The following is a 22666-nucleotide window of genomic DNA, read 5'->3' as shown; positions in this document are numbered from 1 at the left end:
GTATTTCTTATGAGAGACATACCTTTTTTTTTTTTTTCCTCCATAAACTCATTAAAGAGGTTTGATGCAATTTGGTCATCTTGGGTTAGATCATTTGAGTTTGGGATTGAGTTACTTTTCAACCCTTTTTAAGTATTGCTGCCTTGTTTATGTTTAAAAGAAAGTCCCATATCTGGCTTTCATTATGCCATTAAGACCCCTTTCACACTGAAAACCACCTCCCATTCATTCCAGTGTGACTTTTCACACTCGGGTGGTGCGCTTGCGGGACATTCTGAAAAAGTCCTGCAAGAAGCATTTTTGGCGCTCCCAAATCGCCCTGTCCATTGGAATGAATGGACAGCGCTTTCAAAGTGCCTGAAAAGCGTTTTGAAAGCGCCTCAAAACGGGAGTTTTAAACCCTTTATTGGGGTTAAAAGTGACACAAAAGCGCCGCTTCATCAGTGCTTAAGCTTCGCTAAAACGATCAGTGCTTCAGTGTGAAAGCAGCCTTGCTCTTCTTGTTGCGCTGGCATTTAGGTATGCTCTTATGTGTTTGCAGTTTTAGCAGTGTATTGTCTCCCGCATGTTTTTGTTATTTGTCTTACAACTTTTTCAAATAAAATCTGATGGGCAATGAATAATTTAAATGAAAACTGCAGGTTTAGAAATTCTGAAACTCAATTTTTAGTAACATCCTAAAGCTTATATGAGATTTTAGCGTTGTGTTTACTCATTGTTCCAAGTTGAAATTAGGTTACAAAAGATAAACCATAAAAAAAAAGGTAACTATAAGGGGGAAAGCTAAAAAAAAAAACATTTAGTGTCTTGTATTTGTAAATGGTATTAGACAGCTGGAATATAGATTTAGATCCTCACATCTATTGCCGTCCCTCAATGTAGCACTTTCGGTGAACTGAAGACTGTACGTCTACCAAAGAAGATGGCTGGCACAGGAGCACATCGAGGTTTTGGCTTTGTGGACTTTGTAACTAAACAAGATGCTAAGGTAAGAAAATATAGGTCAAGAGAAGGCACTGATTTACATGGCTGTAGATCCCAATGTGCTAAAATCCTCTTCCCGCATATAGCTCTCCCTTTCATTAAATAATGATGAGAATAATGAGGCTCTTGGCAAAGTAACAGTACTCCGTTGCCATTTGCCCGTTCGTGCTTTTCACACACAGGTCTTACCCCACCTTTTGCTCTTACCTTTTATACAGCAGTGCTTCAGCTAGTCTTTTTTCTGTAGCTCTTTTCCATTATTTTCTGTGCCTCACTTTTTTCTTCCCTCCAGACATGGGGATCCTGTTTTCAAATTCCCACCTCCCCCCCCTAAATAGCTGTTTTCACACTGCCTGTTTCTCAATTAACAAGTGATGCATCTGTGTAAATAAACAGGCAGAGGGGGGTGATGTTTAGATGCTGTTTATGTTGAGCAAGACCTCCCAATTACATCCTCATTTGTACTTGCATTCTCAGTTCTAGTAATATTTGGCTCACACTGTGTCTCGACCCGGTCTCTGTCTTCAAATCTGTTGTGCCACAGCCTCTTCTACCTCTGACACAGGATACAAGCAAAGGCAACCTGTGACCCATGAAAGAAAGAATGCTTTCCTTTAATTATGTAGAAATCTGTGTGCATAATGGTTTACGTCCTTGACCTATTTGATTTTTGTTATGGTCTGCCTTGTTTGTGGGGTTCGTAAGAAAGTTAATGTTTTTTTAACATAGCAAAACATCAATTGACACATTCCTATACAATACTTTTATCATTGGTCTTCCGAGGATATGATTTTAAAAACTATACTGTTTGAAATTTGAAGCTACCCGTTTTGTTTTAACAGATTCACTATTCATACATGATGTAAAAGTACACAAACAACTGGATTTAATGCAAAAATGTATATTTATTTATTTTATTTTATTATAGGTACTTGTATAGTGCCATCAATTTATGCAGTGCTTTCTATGTATCTTGTACATTCACATCAGTCCCTGCCCTCAAGGAGCTTACAATCTAAAGTCCCTAACTCACATTTATACATACAGTACACATACTAGGTCCAATTTAGAGAGGAGCCAATTAACCAACCTTTGGTGTGTGTGAGGAAACCCATGCAGGCACAGGGAGAACATGCAAACTCCAGGCAGTTAGTGCTGTAGTTGAGACTCGAACCGACTACCCTAGTGCTGCTAGACGGAAGTTAGATGGAAGTGCTAACCACTTATAACACACACACCTCAGGTCCAATTTTTTAAGTGTGTGTGTTTTTCTTTTTTCTTTTTTTTCTTTTTTTTTTAACCCTTATCCTTTCTTCAAATTGGTTCCATTGTTTAAAAAAAATGCTGGGCTCAAATGTGTGTTCACAAAGTACCAAATTAGTGCATCTAGTCAATAAGTGACAAAAAAGCATAACAGTTCCAAATAATTTTCAATTAAGGAATAGTATAAGAATCCAATAAGTGATCATGTGAACCACTGCTGAAGTGAAGCAACACCACAATCTCCTGAAAAGGACATGTCCTCACACAAAATGCATAGAGGGGGAGCTATGTGCTAACGTCAAAAAGCCACTTCCACATCTGGAGTCGACGGCCATCTTTGTAAGGACTCTTTCTGTATTTTATGATGCGATTGCTCCTGGAGATATATTGATATAATTGTCATTCATTTGAAAAAAAAATTCTCCCTTTTTAATCTATATTGAGAGTATATTTTGTGTCACCGGCGCTAAACAATATTGTGTGTGTGTGTGTATGTATGTATGTATATGTATGTGTGTGTGTGTGTGTGTGTGTGTGTATATATATATATATATATATATATATATATATATATATATATATAAGAATATATGAACTAGTGTATACTATTGATCTGCTGCAGTACTGTGAGCACCTCAAGATAGGGGTGTATAAAATCATAAGCAAAATATGTTACTGCGCCAATCCTAATTTTAGTGAACCTATAATTAATTAATTAATTAATAAACCACCAGCATATTGCGAACTCAAACTCCCAATTAAAAAAAACACTATAAATAAATAAATACACCAAAATCCAATGTGACTATATATATATATATATATATATATATATATGCAACTATTCCAGAATAAATCTGAAAAAGTGAATAAATAAATCAAATAGCTCTCAATTCAATATGTAAAAGTACAATGCTCAAAAACTCAAAGTGCTCCTTAGTGTGAATAAATGAGTAATGAATCTTCCACCGAGTTGTGCCACCGCCACTAACTTCCAAAATGCACACTCGCAGACCCAGATATAACAATTGCCTTTAGAAATTGGGGTGGATGTCTCCTCTCTTTAAAGCCAACACGCTATTTTCCTCCTTTCATGCAAGAGGTGGTACCTTAATTGTCTTAAAACAAGGGGCTCATCATGGTGCAGTATGCTCAAAAACCGCTTTATTTGTATAAAACATGTAAAAAAAAAAACTCACTCCTATGGTATTGTGCCTCCAGACCGGCACCAGTCTTTCTAGCAGTACCGAGCGCCACCAACGCTCCACGCCTCCGTCTCTATGCGGTTCAGCGGCAGGGGATGGCGCGTTTCCGCCCAACCTGCGTTACCCAGAAGCCATTATGAGTTCACAATATGCTGTTGGTTTATTAATTATAGGTTCACTAAAATTAGGATTGGCGCAGTAATATATTTTGTTTTTTAATCTATATTGAGCTGCATTAAGTGTTTAATAATAAAAATACTATAAACTTATAATACTATATACGGTATAAAAATACTATTTACTGAGTAAATATGATTGTCAGTGTGGCAGACACTTGGGGTGTTGCACATCCCTCCAGTGGTGGAAACCACTCATTAATTATTGAACACTCCTAGTATCATCTGTTGACATATGCAGTGGAAGCTCATACACAGTGAGTGCATAGTGGTGTTGGCTTGAAGGCCACTCTGGGTGCTACGTATGTCTTCAGTGGTTGAATTTAAAGGGGTTGTAAACCCTCAAGGTTTTTCACCTTAATGCATTCTATGCATTAAAGTGAAAAACCTTCTGTAGTGCAGAAGCTCCCCAGAGCCCTCCTTTTACTTACCCGAACCTGATCGTTCCAGCAACGGGGACGAGAACAGCAGCTCCAGCCTCTGTCTCGGGTCCATATTGGATAGATTGATAGGAGCAGGAGCCATTGGCTCCCGCCGCTGTCAATCAAATCCAGTGACATGGGGGCGGGGCCAGGTCCTGCTGTCTGTGTTAATGGACACAGCAGCATAACTCGGGAGCGTGCCTGCATGAGTGCCCCCATGGAATGTGGCTCTCCATGGGGGGCACTTGAGAAGAGGAGGAGCCAGGAGCGCCGCTAAGGGACCAGTAGAGGAGGATCGGGGCCGCTCTGTGCAAAACCCTTGCACAGAGGAGTGTAAGTATAACATGTTTTGTTATTTAATAATAAAAAATAAAAAACCTTTAAACCCATTTAAGGAACAAGAAATCATTATTTTTACACAAAAATAACTTTATTGTTTTGTTTACTGGGAAGATCATGTAAAGGACTTTTCTTTTTCACTTCAGCGGTAGTTCACATGATCACTTATTGGATTATTATTCTATTTGTTAATTAAAAATCATTTAGAAATTTTTGCTATTTTGTCACTTATTAACATATATTGACTAACATCTAGTCTAATTTGGTACGGTGTTATACACATTTGAGCGCAGCATTTTTTTTTTAAACACTTTGAGGTTTATATAGTGACCTTTAATGCCAGCTGCCACTGTTCTTCTCTAGCGCTGACTTTTGTTCTTTTGAATTTTACATATTGATTATATTGCTGCACAATCGCTTCCAGGCTAAGCACCACTTGGCATTTATGCAGTGATCCCAGATGCCTTCAACCAACATTCCCTGTATTGTATCTTACAGGATGTCTTCACAGAATGGAGCCTTCATGTAAGGTCCATGCCTAATTTTCCAACCAAGAAAGTGTGAACACCAGTGAATGTTTATGTGCGTTATTTAGGAACTGTTCATTTATATTGATGTCTCTCTCTATTCTTATTATATTGAGACCTTTTATTATAGATAGTTTGGCCTTCATAAACCAACAGGAGTATGCTAATTCCAGGCTCTAGGTAGCAATAATTCATTTTGGACTCTGAGTTTAGGAAGTCATGTTGGCTTGTATAATTTATTAAATATCGTACTGCATTATAATTTAATGTTTCATGATCTCATTTTCTATACTTCCTAGAAAAGGCCTACACCTCCTAAAGGCTTGATTTTCACATTTGTGTATTTGTCAAGTCATTGATCTTTATTTTAATACCCAGTTCCTCTCCCCCAACACAGAGGGCTTTTAATGCTCTGTGTCATAGTACACATTTGTATGGACGAAGGCTGGTTCTGGAGTGGGCAGACACTGAGGAGAGTTTGGAGGATCTAAGGAGAAAGACAGCAGAACAGTATCACGGTAAGAAGCAAATGTGTTACATACCTGATAATGTTGTGATGCAAGTTACGCTTATGCTCTCTGAAACTGAGAGGACCCAACTAGAATATGCTTTATTTGTAATCTAAATACCGTATACAGTATTTTCTTATGACACTGTAATGAAATATTAGTATTCAGTTGTTGGATCTTTATAACGTAATGTCCTGGATTGCACCCATGTTGCCATGCTGATTGACGAGGAGGGAAATACTATACAGTGCTCTGGATTTGTGGAATCATTTGCCTGCATTTAACATGCATTAAGGTGCTAAAAGCGGATCTCCACTCTAAAGTGGAGTCCCGCTGATCGGCACCCTCCCCCCCTCCGGTGTCACATTTGACACCTTTCAGGGGGGAGGGGGGGTGCAGATACCTGTCTACAGACAGGTATCTGCACCCACTTCCGGCCCTACGATACGGGCAAAAGACGGGTTTTTTCTTCGCTTCCCGTCTGTCCCCCGTTGTATGCTGGGAACACTCGGCTCCCAGCACACAGCGGGAGCCAATCGGCGGGCGCAGCGCGATTCGCGCATGCGCCGTAGGGAACCGGGCAGTGAAGCCGGAGCGCTTCACTTCCTGGTTCCCTCACCGTGGATGGAGGGGGGAGCAGCAGGGTGACGAGCGATCGGCTCGTCATCTGCTGCGATCACCGCTGGACTCCAGGACAGGTAAGTGTCCTTATATTAAAAGTCAGCAGCTGCAGTATTTGTAGCTGCTGGCTTTTAATATATTTGTTTAGTGGCACATCCGCTTTAATGCAGACATGCATCCAGCAGCACCTGTTAATTTGAGATCGTTAAACTTCTTTCTGTTTGATGGGAGGGCTTGTTTGGGGGGGGGGGGGGAGCAGTACAAGTGACTCTGATTCCAGCATCAAACCTGTACAGATGCTTTAGTCTACATCTATTGAAACGTGTCAGAGCGTAACCTGAAGCAAGCCTTTCATGGAGTGCTCATCTGTATCTTAATTAAGCCTTTATGAACCGACTGCCAGGGATTGCATAGTCCTTGTCTGGAATTCATGATAAGTAGTCCTGTGTATGAAGCCAGTGCAACAGTTATTTTTTTTTTCCTTTTTTAGGGTATTACATCCAAAGGCAAACATTTATTATATTGCAGCTTACCAATTCCTAAACAAGCATTATCTTTAAAGGGGTCTATCAATCTACAGTATAATATGCTGAACTGGTTACAAAAGCTTTTTATTGCCTATTTGCTATGAAGAAGGTGTTGCTGCTGCTAGGTCATGTTTCCAGAGCTGATGCATTGGTTAGAATAACAGACCTATACATCAATTCTTCCCACAGGCAGAGAACAAAAGACTTGGGGCCCATTCACATCAGATACATAGGTGCTACATATGCCTTGTTTCCTCTGTTGTCAGTTCATACTACAGCTATGCTTAAACTGTTTTGTAACTATACTATCTCCCTTTTATTTTGCAATAAGAGCTAATGTAACAGTTACATTTTAATAAAGTTCTGGCTGTCATACTGATCCTCGTACTTTGAGCCCTTAAATTGCAAGTTTGCTGATAAGGACTTCTGGCTTTCTAATTCAGCATACGTGTTACAGTTCAGTGAATCGGAGAACTGACGCTATTAGATAATCATAACTAACAAGTTGTTGGTACTTTCAGAAGGAGGTCAGCAATGCCACCCAGCTATTATTATACATGTATAAAGCAAAAACAATTTGCTCAGCACTTTGCAAAAGTAATGGAGACAATACACTCACAAAACAGTTCAAGACAAGAGAGCAAGAAGAGGCCTGCACGTGAGAGCTTACAAACAATTTTCTTTGTTTACAGGTTTACAGGACTAACGGCTTTATAATGTAGTTGTACACCCTGTACAACCACTTTTCCCTACAGGTAAGCCTATAATAAGGCTCACCTGTAGGTACTAGAAATATCTCCTAAACCTCTACGGTTTAGGAGATATTCACCATATACGCAGGCGCCAACATAATCGGCGCATGCACACTGAAGAAAGGGCACGATCTGTGCCGTTTCTACAGTGCTTGCACCGTGACCGTCAGCTCCCACGTGACTCTGGCCAATAGCAGAGCTTGAGTCCACGGCCCCGGAAAGGAAGAGGGGTTGAAGATGGACACTGACATTGCAGGCTTCTTCTGCAGGTAAGTGGCACATAATGGGCTAGTATGCAATGCATACTAGCCCATTCTGCTTTTACTTTGCAGGGCACAAAAAGGAAGTAAAACCCATCAGGGTTTACTTCCTCTTGAAAGGAGTTGTAAAGTCAGAAGTTTTTTTTTATCTTAATGCATTCTATGCATCAAAATAAAAAACCTTCTGTATGTAGCAGCCTTCCCAGCATCCCCTAATTACTTACCTGAGCCCCATCTCTCTCCAGCGATGTCCACATGTGTGTGTTAACCGTCCGGGACTCTCCTCTTGATTGGCTGAGACACAGCTGCAGCACCATTGGCTCCCAAGGCTGTCAATCTAAGTCAATTAACCAAACAGAAGAGAGACGGGATGGGGCCGGGTCAGGGCTCCGTGTCTGAATAGACACAGGGAGCTGTGACACAACTTGGGTGCCTCATAACAAGTGGCTTGCTGTGGGGCACAGGAGGGAGGGACCAAGAGCACCAAAGAGGGACCCGAGAAGAGGAGGATCCAGGCTGCTCTGTGCAAAACCAACTGCACAGAGGAGGTGAGTATAACATGTTTTTTTATTTTTTTAAAACAAGAATTTACAATCACTTTATTGCCTTAATCTCTAGATTGATTAGACAATGGTTCCCCTTGTGGAATGTTTTTTCTTCCCTGTCCTCTTCTTTTTTTTTTTTATCTCTTAATTTAGGTCCAACTGATGTAATACATACCCTAGTGATCCAAAGACTTTTTCTTTCTCTGACTTCTCTTCATCTTTACTCTGTTCGACTTAATTTCTTTTTCCTGTCTCCCGCAATTTTTTTTTTCAGTTTTTATGATAAGTTGCATTGCATTTGTATCTTATACTAGGGCTGGGATCCCTCCAAGATAGCCAATGTACCTAAAAATTACTTCTGGAATCTAACTTTTGAGCCTTTCTCATTATTAATGAAATCAAAGCTTGTCTTTGGCTCATAAAATTTTGTTGGCTGCTAGACTGGACAGACTGGCATCTGAATACCAAGTTAAATCACCCATACCAAGATTTTAAAATTGCATATGTAGTCTATTGCCTATAATGTTCTTTAACATGCGAATTTAGATTTTTTTTTTTTTTTTTTTTTTTTTTTTATACTATACAGTGCTTTCCATAAGTATTTGATTTATACAACATGCTTAAAAGAGAAGTATGGGTTTGGAGTTTTTCCCCCATCATACTTACCTAGGTGGATGCAGCGTCTGTCCCCCGACGCCTCTGCACTGAGAACCGAGCACTCGATCTCTGCCGAGCTCAGTTCTCACAGCTCTGCAACCGCAGAGCTGCTGCCTGTCAAAACAAATTGCACTCCTGTGACCCATAGGAGAAGCCCAGCCAAACAAGCTAAGGCTGGTCATCTCCTTTAATACTTAAAAAGAATTCAAATATTTTGTTTATTTTAAGACAAAAAAAATGACCTGTCTCAGGTCTTGCTTTAAACCAATAGTAGTATATCGGTTATATTGAGGTTCAATAGTGCAATTGTCAGTTAAAGCGACGCAGTGCCGAATCGCAAAAAGTGGCCCGGTCATTTAGCAACAAAATGGTCCAGGCCTTAAGTTGTTAAATCAATATTCTTCTGTACATCGCTGATGGAGGTTTCTCCTCTCATCAGCAACTATCCAGCCTGTTTTCCTTAGTCTTGCTTTTGGCCCAAACTGCATCCAGACGTCACTGTACTGCACGTTGCAGGATTAGCCTGGAATTGACCTTCAGGCACTGGATTTTGCGTTCCAGACTATGGGGGTTATTTACTAAAGCTGCAGAGTGCAAAATCTGGCGCAGCTCTGCATAGAACCCAACTTCCAGGTTTTATTGTCAAAGCTTAATTGAACAAGCTGAAGTTAGAAGCGGATTGGCTACCATGGACAGCTACACCAGATTCTGAGTCCACCAGTTTTAGTAAATCTCACCCATAGTTTGTAAAACTTATCTGCAAACTGCTTTCTTGGCCCAGAGCTGCTTGTCCTGTCTCAAGACTCACTTGAGTAGGTACAGCCGATCCCGCAGCTGAATCAACGGTAGGAGATTGTCCTGGCACTTGCTGGACTTTTTTGGACGCCATGAAGCCTTCTGCACAAGTGCAGTGGAAATGTTTTTTTTTTTATGGGATTGTGTTAATTTTCATGGAAAAGAGGGACTTTGCAATTAGATGCAATTCATCTGATCACTCTTAATAACATTCTGGAGTATATGCAAATAAATAAATACGTGTATTGTACTTTAAGCAAGTTCTTTCTAAATCCCACGATAACTCGCGGCAGACCTCCGAAATGTCTCCTGGGAACAATGACAAAAGCTCCCAGGAGACATTGCGGCATCGAGGAAGTGACGGAATACTACCCGATGAATCCATATACAGGAAGCGGCCAGTAACATAAAGAATTACTAAGGTTTGCCTGCCCCTGACAGTGACTCGAGCTGGGCATCGCCGCTTAGTGAAGGATTGGCTCGAGTGGCTCGGCTGCTCTAGTCCTGCAAAGGGAACTGCGTTCCTGCTGTGAAAAAAGTGCAGGAACTCCGTTCCCACACGTTCCCGCAGGACTTGAGCCCTGGTATGAGGTCTCACTTTCCATTTTTATTTTTTTATGCATTTGGCTGTTGAATCTTGATCAGGCTATGAAACTGGGACTTTAATAACTAATTTCCAACAACCTCCTGATTCCTCTCCTAGAATGTAAGAGGTCTACATGAATCAATTACAAGGAAATCATTGTTTTGTGCTTTGGCAAAATATCAGCCAAATTGTGTACCTATAGGACGCACTTTTAACAAAAGATACTGCCAATTAATCTCCTTTGCAGATCACAATATAAAATTTCCCTTTACTGCTGCTGTACTTCTTGTGCAAGAGGAGTTAGCATTCTTATACATAATGCCGCGTACACACGGTCGTTTTTTTTTATGAAATAAAACAACGTTTTTCATCATGAAAAAAAAACGAAGTTTTTCTAACTTCATCATAAAAAACGACGTTGCGCACACACCATCGTTTTCTGAAAATGCTTTAGCAAAGCGCGGTTCTGTACAACACGTACAACGGCACTCTGTTCCATTCAAGATCCCGTCTCATAACTTGCTTCTGAGCATGCGTGGGTTTAAAACGTCGTTTAAAGCGTTGTTTTAGCCCACACACACGATCATTTTTTATGACACAAAAAACGACATTTTGAAAACGACATAAAAAATTGAAGCATGTTCGAATTTTTTCTTTTGGTCGTTTTTTAGAAGGAAAAAACGATGTGAACCCCCCACACGATAATTTTAAATGACGTTTTTAAAGACGTCGTTTTATTTCATCACAAAAAACGATTGTGTGTACGCGGCATAAGACTATACTGATCACCTGTGGGTGCACCAAACGAAATGAGCTGGTAGATATATCTTTGTGCATCGCACTGTGGGTAATACTTAATTTGCACTTGCCAATGTTTATGTGCCCCCACCCAGGGCAGCCATCAGATATTGTGGGGCCCCTCACACAGCTTTAGGCCTGGGCCCCCCCCCCCCCCCGTGCCTGACCACCAACATTCCCCAGGGCCCGCCCACTGGCCGTCCCACTGAATCCGCCCACAAGCCATCCCGAATGCTGATGGGAACTGCACACCACTCAGGTCACGCTGTGAGATCCGCGTGCATTCCACTGCCACTGGGGGACAAACCAGAAGCTCAGGCTTCCTGATGACGTAGTAATACGAAACCTATGTCGAGGTGCTTTGCGCTTTCTGATGACGTAGTAATATGAAATCTGTATGTTAAAAAAAAAAAAAATGGGTGTGATCTGGATCTCTTGTCAAGTGGTGAAGAACTTTTAGCACATTTTTGTTTTGATTCACCAAATTTTTTTCACTGAAGATTTATGGACTTATTCTCAATATTTTTATTTCACTTCATTCCATGTCACATGGTCCAAAATTGTATTGTTGGCACGTATAAGTTAGTGTCACATATCCAGCGCCCCCTACTATCACTTTCATGTTGCACAGTAGCTTGTGTGCAGTATTTGGGGAGCAGCTATATCGTTATTTAATCTATTTATATTGGCGCAAGGTTTGTTTACTTTTTGGCTACAGTATATGGTATACAGATTAGTCCTGTCATTTTAAGAAGATGCTCCTAATGACAACTCGTTATGTGTATAAAAGACACCTGTCCACAAAATCTTTCTTCTATTCAAACCTCACTATCATGAGCAAGACCAGAGCGCTGTCAAAGGACATCAGGGACAAGATTGTAGATCTGCACAAGGTTGGAATGGGCTACAAGACCATCAGCAAGAAGCTTGGTGAGAAGGAGACAACTGTTGGAGCAATTATTCGCAAATGGAATAAATACAAAATGAGCATCAATCTGGAGCTACATGTAAGATATCACCCCATGGGGTCAGGATGATCATGAGAAAAGTGAGGGATCAGCCCAGAACTACATGAGAGGAGCTTGTGAATGATCTTAGGGCAGTTGGGACCACAGTCACCAAACAAGTCATTGGTAATCAAATACGCTGCCATGGATTGGAATCCTGCAGCGCCCGCAAGGCTCCCCTCCTCAAGTAGGCACATATAGAGACCCATCTGACATTTGCCAATGATCATCTAAAGGATTCGGAGAAGGATTGGGAGAAAGTGCTGTGGTCAGATGAGACCAGAATTGAGCTCTTGGGCATTAACTCGACTTGAGTAATTGAAGAATGCTGAGTATGACCATAGGAACACCATCCCTACAGTCAAGCATGGAGGTGGAAACATTATGCTTTGAGGCGGTCTCTCTGCTAAAGGTACAGGCCTACTGTGCCACATTGAGGAGCCGATGGACAGGGCCATGTATTGTAAAATCTTGGATGAGAACCTTCTTCCCTCAGCTATAACACTGACGATAGGTCGTGTATGGGTTTTCCAGCATGACAATGACCCAAAACATACTGCCATGGCAACAAAGCAGTTGCTCAAGAAGAAGCACATTAAGGTCATGCAGTGGCCTAGCCAATCTCCAGACCTTATTCCTATAGAAAATGTATGGAGGGAGCTGAAACTTTGAGCTGCCATGCGGCAGCCAAGAAACCTTAGTGTTTGTTAACCCCCCCAAAAAATATATGCAGATTCTGGTCCCTTAAAGCAAATTGCACAGCACAGCGCTTGTGCTATGTGATCTTCCCCCCCTCTAAACTGTAAAAAAAAACAAAAAACCTGAACTGGGCACTTCCTGTATGGCCTCTCTAAATAGACCACGATAACCAGGGCTGCTCCGCCCTGATCACTGTGGTCAAATAACCTCCCTCCATGATAGGCTGCCTGCTCCTCTCTCCCCCCTCCTTCCTGCCTGTCACCCCCCTTTGTGTCGGTCTCCGGCTGCCCACGCCCCTCCGCCGCTATTCCTGTAAAATAATAATTTTTTTTCACTGCCAGCCCCTCCATTAGAGGCTGACATAGCACACTCTGTTACTAGTTTTAAAAAACGAGCAGTGTAAATGCCTAATTTGGGCTGTCTTTAGGACGGTCTTGTGACTCGCGTCCGCTTTACAGCTACGATACACGGCTTCTGTGGAGGAGACGAGTGGCCACGTGATCTCCCCATCTGACGTAAGAGGTAGATCACGGCCCCTCCCATATAAGCAATAAATCAGAGCTGTAAAGCAGCCGTGAGTAATGTGACCGGCCTGAAGACAGCTAAAATAAGGTATTTACATTGCTTGTTTTTTTAAAACTAGTGACCGTGTGCTATGCCAGCCTCTAATAGAGGGGCTGGCATAGTTTTATATAGATGGGTTGACAAACCCTTTTAAGGATTTAGAGAAGCTCTGTAAAGAGTTGACTAAAATCCCTCCTGAGATGTGTGCAAACCTAGTAACCAACTACAAGAAAGATCTTACCTCTGTGCTTGCCAACAAGGGTTTCTCTTCCAAGTAGGGCTGCAACTAACGATTATTTTCATAATCGATTAGTTGGCCGATTATTGTTTCGATTAATCGACTAATCGAAAAATCTTAAAAAAAAGTGTGGTGTACAATTTAGTTAATATGTAAATTAAAAAAAAAAGGCAATTTATTCTTAAATATCCATATGGCACTGGTAAATATAAATAACCAACTACAGTAATTGTAATGCCTATTACCTCCACTTTCTTTGGGTTCAGATGCTGATCTTCCCTGCACAGAGTCTTTAAAGTGATTTTTTTTTTTTTTTAAACATACTTGTTATACTCACCTGCTCTGTGTAATGGTTTTGCACAGAGCAGCCCAGATCCTCCACTTCTGGGGTCCCTCACTGATGCTTATGGCTTCTCCTGCCTTCAGAGTGCCTCAATAGCAAGCTGCAAAGTATAGTTTAGAGCACCCGCTATAGCAAGGTAAAAATACTTCTGCCTTTAGAACCACTCACTTTCTGCCCAGGACTACATGTTCCATGAGGCATTGCTCCTCACACTTTCACATTCACAAATTCTCAGGCACTTAGTGACATGTATGGATGGTGTACTGAGCTGTATGTGTGATGCACTGTATTTCCTGATATGTAAACAAAGAATGCATACTATATGCAGGCAAACTAATTGTGATGCAATTGCCTATATGTCTCAGTCTAATTCTCCCTGCTTGCCCTGTGTAATTCTGTCCTCGGTTAACAGGTTATTGACGTGCTAATGTCCCCTCACTATTTCTAAAGGTTAATTGATCTATTGTGTTGTGTGAAGGAGATCTGTGTTTAAGTGGCTTGTGTTAATTATTCTGATTGCTTCATTGTGGTAATTATCTCTCTATATGCGGGGTCGAGCGGTCTAGTTAATGTATTCAGTACAACTAGTACTCAGCGTCCTTGATGTCATTGTCTAAAGAAAATGTGTTTTCAGCATCGGCTCCGTCGTGTCTGCCTAATCATCTGTATGGAAGCCCCAGTGTGAGGGGGGGCGGAGATTTGTCATTGTAACAGTTTTGGAAATGACATATAAGCTGTGTGTTATAACATTTAACTCTGTCTTGTTCTAGCAGTAAGCCTGGACTAATGTGTGGCTTAATGGGCGATCTCAGGAATATTCCTCCTAGTGGAATATTGGGGTGATGTTCTTATGGAAGAAGGGAATCTTTGACGGGGATATCATACCAATACCGTCACACTAATCAACTGGCCGATTAATCGATTATGAAAATAGTTGACAACTATTTTCATAATCGATTAGTTGTCGATTAATCGATTAGTTGTTTCGGCCCTACTTTCAAGTACTAAGTCATGTTTTGCTTGGGGATCAAATACTTATTTTACTCACTGAACTGCAACTCAATTTATAACATTTGTATCATTTTTGGTTGATATTTTCTTCATTTCTTTGTAAAGGGGCAAACTTGCAAAATCTGCAGGGGATCAAATAAATATTTTCCCCACTGTATACTATAACCAAGATATATAGATTAATGTACTCATTGCATTCACATTCAGTGATCCAGACTTGACGGGACCATATCATCAGGACTAAGGATGAGCTCCGGCATGTTCGCATAGAACACGTGCAGAGCCCGCCAGGAAGTGAGCACGGCGCTGCGCTAATAACAGCCAGGGAGACATTTCACGATCCCTGCAGCCGAGCATTGGGACAATGTCTCCCTGGCTGTGATTAGCACAGCGCCGTGCTCACTTCCTGGCGGGCTCTGCACGTGTTCTATGCGAACACGCCGGAAAGCATACTGAAGCAACCTAGGGGGGATAGTAAAGGGTAAGAGAAGTCATTCATATATCTAGTATGGTAATCTTACAGCTATATAAGAATATTATAGGAATATCAATTTGATTGCCTACATGGTTTTTTAGATCTTCCTGTGAATCATGCAAGACCAGTGAGTATGCATTGTAGGCGACAAAGATTTTTTTCTGATATGTTGCCTGACCTGTTACCAGATTGAGCATATTACAATCCCGATTGTAAGGAGAAAATGGTGTGACTAGAGGAGAAATGAAAAACAAAATATTGTTATTTTGTATTTCTTCTGAATTGCATCTGAGCAGTGTTTACAAACACTTTTCAGAGGCGTTTGGCAGCAGCTGCTGTCTAAAAGTCCCAGCTTTCAAAATGACAGCTTGGAATTGCCATTAAGAGCCAGGGGAAGCTGTAGGAGGGGGGAGGGACAGGGATGCTCCTATGCTTTTGTCCAGCACAGTGTTGAAACCAGAACTGCTCATAAATGAGTATTTCCAAGTTTAATTAAACTAAAGGAGTTCAGTGAACATAAGACACGTTCACTGATCTCCCCACTCGCCATCCTGAAAGTGTCATTCATAGGACTGGCGTCATTAGCTAGGGGAGAAGTTTTTACAGCTGGGCAGAGATGCTGTGAATGTGATCAGCTGCCAAATCATATTCACGGAGTACCGCACAGCAGCCTGACACAGGAGCTATGCCTTGCTCAGTTGCAAGGATGTTGATAACGTGTTCAGCAGCCATTCGGCTGCTGGATGACATCGACAGAGCTGTCTGTGCATCCCATTTAGGCTGCAAGCTCACTAATTGTAGTGTAGTAGGTGGGCTTGCATGATGGCAAATAAAAAGGATGATGGCTGTACTGTCTAGAACCAATGTAGACAGGGACCAGTGCTGTCCATGTCTACATTGGTTCTGGACAGTACAGCCACCATCCTTTTTCTTTATAGCTTGTAACACAGGAAGGGAACACAGGCTGGAGAGGTATAAGGGCTGGAGCACAGGAAGTGGACACGGGGTGGAAAGTGACGGGCTGGAGAGGTAAACTGGGTGCAGACCTGTGAATGTGAGCAGATGCCATTATGGCATAGCTGGATAGAGGAGCCACCACATTTACAGACTTCTGGATGTGATTGTGGGCTTGTTAGCCACTGATATTATCCATTTACATGACAGCAAATTTTAAGGCACCATTTTGTGACCATGAATGGTACAGCCTTGGGTAATGCAATGGACATAAGGGTTACTGAGCTAGCTTGCTGCAAGCAGTTATGACCGTGGCAATCAAAGGGTTAAATCTTCCTATCAACAGTATAATTTTATAATACTGTTAAATGTACTGCCGTCTGTGATAGACTAATTAAAAGGTCAGGAAACCTAAAATACAAATTTTATTTTTAAGTAACGTTTTCTAAATTTGTATATACTGTGCCGGGCACCACCAGTACTAAACGTGACATGTTCACCTGACAAATCATTTTTACCCCAACTGCTATTCCCTTGGGTTATCCAATCAGGTACTGTGTAAAGTTTATTCAGATCTATACCTTGAACCTAGTTGGAAAAGAGAAGCCATATTCAATAGTATTTGTATTAGTGTATTTGTATCAGCTGGTTAAACGTATGTCAGTCAGTGTCTCTCAGCAGATCAGATTGTTACTTCACGTCTGTTCTTTTATGACAAGCTTTGGAGATGTTTTCCCTACTCATGTTTGTGAACATATTCGTAGTAAGCCAATGTGTATTGACCCTTGCCATGTATCGAACAAGAGATTATAATCAAATGAATAGTGCTGCCCATGGCTCTTGTATAAACACAATGAATAATATTGCAGAGTGAGATATTAATGAACATTTACAACCAACAGTGTCCTTTATCAACTATCATTGATCCCCTTACAAAATACATTTTGCTGTATCTCTTCCTGATTTTGTATTTCAATCCAGATTGCAATTGCTGCTTTGTGTTTTGGTGCTCCCTGTACAGTGCTGGCTATGAAATCACTTATTATTTTCCGGTTTCTATCCCTCCTGCCACATGTCCACAGTGCTAATTATTAATACTTTTGTAGTCTGCATATGGGTGTCCTCACCTTTCACACACATTTCTGCACATAGCCCAACATGTATCATCCCATCACATTCATTTATACAGTACTTCTGTTTATATGGTTTCCCATAGTTCATCACCTTTTTTTTATATACTTCTATTTGTTCTCTCACATAGCTTTAGAGCTCAGTTGATATCCACCAAATTATCAGCAAAAGAAAATTACCTTATCTGGTCGCCTGTTTTTTACTTATTCAGTTTCTTTAAAATTTTCTATAATTGTTTTTTTTAAAACCATATGCCTTTTTTTTTTTTTACCCTTTTTACTTAACTTTCCTAATTCTTCCACTCTTTTTCTCCTCCTCCTTTCTGTCTTTCTCTCCCCCTCCTTCACTTTCACTGTCAGCAACTGTGTCTCCTAGCAGGTTAATTAGTATTGACTAGTTTTCTGCATTCTGTAAACATGTCAGTCGAATGGGCCTCCCACTCCATCCTCAAAGGATGGAACTTCCCTGGAGAAGACAGCAGGGCAACAGTGAGAAATAATGCAGGGGATTTGGGGAATACTGGCGTGCCACTCATCCAAGAAGTCACCATTCAGTGTGCAGGATACTTGAACACCTTTTGTGGCTAACTTAAGAACGGCATAATATTCCGTTAAGGTGCGAGTGTAATAAAGCGGAGTACTTTCTGCCATTTTGAAAACGTTTTTTTACTAATGTAACATAATATTGTATATTCAGTATTTGCTTTGTTTATAAAACAATAGGGATTATTAGCATTGCACATCTGACTTCTTGACATTGCACATGCCATTTTGCCATAACGCTAATTTGCACCTTGTCCTCTTTGCCTCCTTTTCACACAGGTCCTCCAAAAAAGAAAAGCAAAGCTTCTGCGCTGATGGAGGATTTCATGGAGAGCCTAGAGCCAGATGCTGTGGATGAATAAAATGTAAGGATTATGGTCCCAGGTTCCCTTAAAAATTAGAACTGCCTAGACAATATTTAGATAATAACACAGTCAGTGAGGGTATCCCAAAATATACTCTTCTGCAGATCTAGACCTCATGTTATTTGTCCAAGATATAAGATAAGATAAGATATAAGTATATTGCATGCGCAGCATTTTATAGACTGGACCAACAGATATTTAGGATATAGTTTAAATGCCTGCATGTAAATCGTAAACACATGCACACAGATCATTCTTAGTAAATCGCACATGTACTTGTCTCATATATGTATTCAAATCCATATTGTTGTGCAGTTAATGTGCTCTGTCTTCATGTGTACGCATGCTGACAGGTGGTGACTGTAGATACTGTAGGTAGCTGGGAAAACCTGGTTCAGCTAGAGCTTTATGCTGGAACAGATGAAGTAGGATGATGCCCCCCTTCTCTTCCCCCTGGGCACCATGTGATTGACACTTACAAATGACCCAGCTGAGCGCGCAGCGCTGTGACAGAGCCGCTCCTCCCAGACTGCCAGCGTTTTGTCATCTCATTACCAGCCGTCCCCTGATTCCACTCAGCCGAGAGAACCTTTAATACCAGCAATCTCTGTGTAACACTGTGGCCAGATGGGCTCCTCTCCCCCTTCTTTTCCAAGTGCAGCCTCCCTCCTCCGGATGCCCAGTCTGTCCAGTGTTTGTATTTCCTCTCTCCTTTTCTAGCATCATCATCTCCCTGTCCTCTTTTATATCTACAACCTTTTTCTAGACTTAAATCCCAATTTTATATTTCCTATGTCCTTTCTTTGGCCCTCTTTCTGTCTCATGTAGGTAATTTCATTTCCAAGGCTTTTTGGCTGTCTTTCTAGTTGTCCTTCCAAATGTGGTTTCTATATTTTCTCTTCATTTGTTATTATTTATTCATAGGAGGGACACACATTTTTACCAGTACTTTTTGTGACTATAATATACAGAGCCATTTTCTAGAATGCTATTACAGCAGTCGACACAGTGTATATAGCAAGCTGTTTGATTTGCAGACATGCCTCTGAACGCACAGCTAAGCACAGTTTCTAGCCTCAGGCTTTGCTGCTACTGAGCTGATTTTTCTTGGCTGTCTGGGTTAACTGTGGTCCTCCTTTTTCCCCACTTAGGTTCTGTGAACTGATTTTCTAGAGTCTGTCGTCATTCAAATTACACCAGTTTAAGAAGTGATTCTGACCCCCCTGTGACAAAGCTTTTTTGGAACATTGATGGACCTTTGACTCCAGGACTTGGAATTCAACAGGACACTTCTGTGCTTGATTTTTATGCAAGGACATTATACGTTTTTCAAATGTTTCAAAAGAGAGCACAATTTTTTTTTCTATTTTTCTACTTTTTATTTTTAACAGCCAACCTACAGAAACTATTGTGACAATCGCATACAACTCTTCACCCAAAAGCCTATTGGAAATAGTGTGATCTCAGGCTTTTGAACCAAATAAGCCAATGCATTTCTGGTGCATTATGGCACTTGACAGATCCCAGGGTCTGAGAGTGGAAAAAGAGATGATCGAAGCCTGTGCCCTATTTATATTTAAGATAACAAATGCAGAGCCAGTGATGTGTTTTGTTTAATAAAAAGTCAAATTTTATATATTTCTGGCTTTGATTCTGTTTCAGGTCATATAGCTTGTGCTGAAAATCTGATAAGAAGGGGATCAACCCAATCTTTATGGGCAGTGGGAAGAATATATAATGATCTGATGGAGGTCAAGACGAAAACAGTTTTACAAGTAGTCTGAAAGTTCTACAAAAAGGTGTTGCTAGGAAGGATTACAGTTTGTAACTGAATCCAGAAAGCAAAAATCCTGATGTTTATAAAGAATATATTATGTTGAAACCATCCAAGTGTTAAGAAAAACATTCTATGTATCAAGAACAAATGAGTTAGTTTGTAGACTACACACTCCTTTGCAGACTGGCAGGGGTTAATCCCAGGGTTGTGGGGCAGTGTGAAGATGTTAACGCAATGTGACATTTGTGAAATTGAGCCCCAGCGTTGCCACGGTGACAACCGGACCGCCATGCTGCCTGATGAGATGTTAAATGGTTTTGGCCTCCTGTCAGTACGCAGCCCATCCCCAGGGTGGGGGTGGCTGCTCAGGGGACCCTTCATTCTATCCGTGCTCATCCAAAATTAGGCAAAGGTGATGTCCAGCAGGAGCCGAGCACACTCTATTTATCTGTGAGATACCTGCTTTATAATCAGACCAAGGTATGTTTGCAGTACTGAGTCTGATCCAAACCGTGCTGTTCCTGTATTAGCAGACAGCCACATCTGAGAATACATTTAGAAAGAGTGCTGCAATCTGAGAAAAAAAAAAACCATGTATACAAAATTTTGTCATGACTGCTGCTACTTAACACTACTTTGATGTATACGTCCACACATGGATGATACTGTCACTGATCTCCAAAAATGATACTTGGAGTACTAATTTGCAAATGATATAGAAAGACAAAATTTCTTTCCGTCTCTGATGTGCTACTTTAAAGGAATTCTAGGCTTTACCTAAACATTTATCCAGTCCCAAACCTTCAAATGAAGGCTGTTATGATAGAAATGTGGTAGCTGGCATTGCATATTTTTTATTATTGTTTTTATTTTGAAGGGCAAGCTTTGGGTCCATCATCCTTATCCTTGCTTTCACTTTTTTCCAGTGACTTGGGACAAGTATGCACATAGCAGGTGTTACAACATCTGAAGCACTTGTTCCAAGAAAATGATTTTCTTTGTAGTAAGGGCCAATTTACACCACATGCAGTCCAGTGAGTTTTTTTATTCTGCATCAAAAACACATTCCAATGGCATAGTTCACACCAGTGTGGTCAGTTTCAGGGCATTCCAGTTCCAGTAAAAAAAAGTAGAACGTGCTGCATTTTTCCTGCACTGGACTGTACTGAAATGGTAAAAAAAAGCACCTGGAATGCATCCGAAAACTCATCAAAAAAGCACCTAAACACGTTAAACGTATTAAAACCGTGCATGCAGAAACACATCCAGAACGGATCTGGAGTGCGTTTTTGTGGTGTGAACCAGCCCTAAGGAAAGAATGAGGATGACCAGTGGTCGTAACTATCCCTAATTGAAAACACCTACTGCTCTTGGGTTTACAAGTGCTTAGGACCCCTTTCACACTGAGGAGTTTTTCAGGCGGTACAGCGCTAAAAATAGCGCTGCTATACCACGTGAAAAACTCCTTCACTGCCTACTCAATGTGAAAGCCCGAGGGCTTTCACACTGAGGCGATGCGCTGGCGGGAGAGAAAAAAAAATCTCCTGTCAGCAGCATCTTTGGAGCGGCGAGAGGAGCGGCATGTATACCGCTCCTTCACTGCTCCTTCCCATTTAAAACAATGGGAAACCGCAGCAATACTGCCCGCAATGCGCCTCTGCAGAGGCGCATTGCGGGCAGTATTAACCCTTTATCGGCCGCTAGCGGGGGTTAATACCGCACCGCTAGCGGCCGATTCCCGCGGCAATCCCGGCGGTATAGCGCCGCTATTTTTAGCGGCGCTATACCGCCACCGCGGCTCCCGCTGCAATGTGAAAGAGGCCTAAGAGAATATAGGGCATGATGACCAGGTGGATTCAAAGGCTGCTAATTTTAATAACAAATAGGTCCCTGGTGTGCAACTGATCACCTCATCATATAGTTCCTCTCAGGTGCACATATATGAACATGCACTATGCATGTACAGTATGTCCTGTAAGAAAGTTGCTTTAACGATGATTCAAACTTTTACCACATCTATGGTAATTAGAAAGGTTCTTTATTTGCACATTACATCTTACTATCCTGTTGACAACAGTTTAAGGGCCACTACCGAAGTTTGTGGGGTTTATTTCATTTTTTTCCCAAAGCACACTTCTTATGCCATGGTAATGTTTATTTTTATATATATATATATATATATATATATATATATATATATATATAGCTTGTTGAGAAGGCTTAGCAGTGCAGTATAGGTCTGCATTGAAGTCCCAACTGCAAAAATGTTATTACTTGTCCGAAGGTAGTTTGAGAAGAGGCAGTATAATGGCGCCATTATACACAAATGTAAAAAAAATAGCAGTGCCAAATTCTCATGTAGTTTTGACAGGCATATTTACCATTGTTCCCTATACCATACATACAAACGTTACACTCATGTAAATGATAACAAATTAGACTCCTAACTGCTTTGCCTCCTCTATATAAATTGCTGTTGCTAATAAACATACATGTTTTCTTATTTCTCGGTCAATCCAAACCTAAACTGTGTTAGTAGTATTGTGTCCTTCCTAGGGTAAATTGTGTATATTATTAAAAAAAAATGTTTTAAA

General features: G+C 41.0%; 1 protein-coding gene across 1 annotated transcript in view; it reads left to right on the top strand.

Annotated features, from left to right (window-relative positions):
• RBM19 (RNA binding motif protein 19) overlaps positions 1-19933 on the top strand; it is a 90648-nt gene extending 70715 nt beyond the window's left edge. Inside the window, exons 22-25 of the mRNA XM_040351910.1 lie at positions 883-988; positions 5314-5434; positions 18210-18295; positions 19447-19933. Of these exons, the coding sequence (XP_040207844.1) occupies positions 883-988; positions 5314-5434; positions 18210-18292 (310 nt within the window). The 3' untranslated portion in view covers positions 18293-18295; positions 19447-19933. The remainder of the gene's footprint in view (positions 1-882; positions 989-5313; positions 5435-18209; positions 18296-19446) is intronic.
• The last annotated feature ends 2733 nt before the right edge of the window (positions 19934-22666 follow it).

This window comes from Rana temporaria, chromosome 1 (genome assembly GCF_905171775.1).
Source record: "Rana temporaria chromosome 1, aRanTem1.1, whole genome shotgun sequence".
NCBI classification, from domain to species: Eukaryota; Metazoa; Chordata; class Amphibia; order Anura; family Ranidae; genus Rana; species Rana temporaria.
The sequence above is the reverse complement of the archived record's forward strand: the minus strand, read 5'-3'. Positions and strand labels throughout refer to the sequence as shown.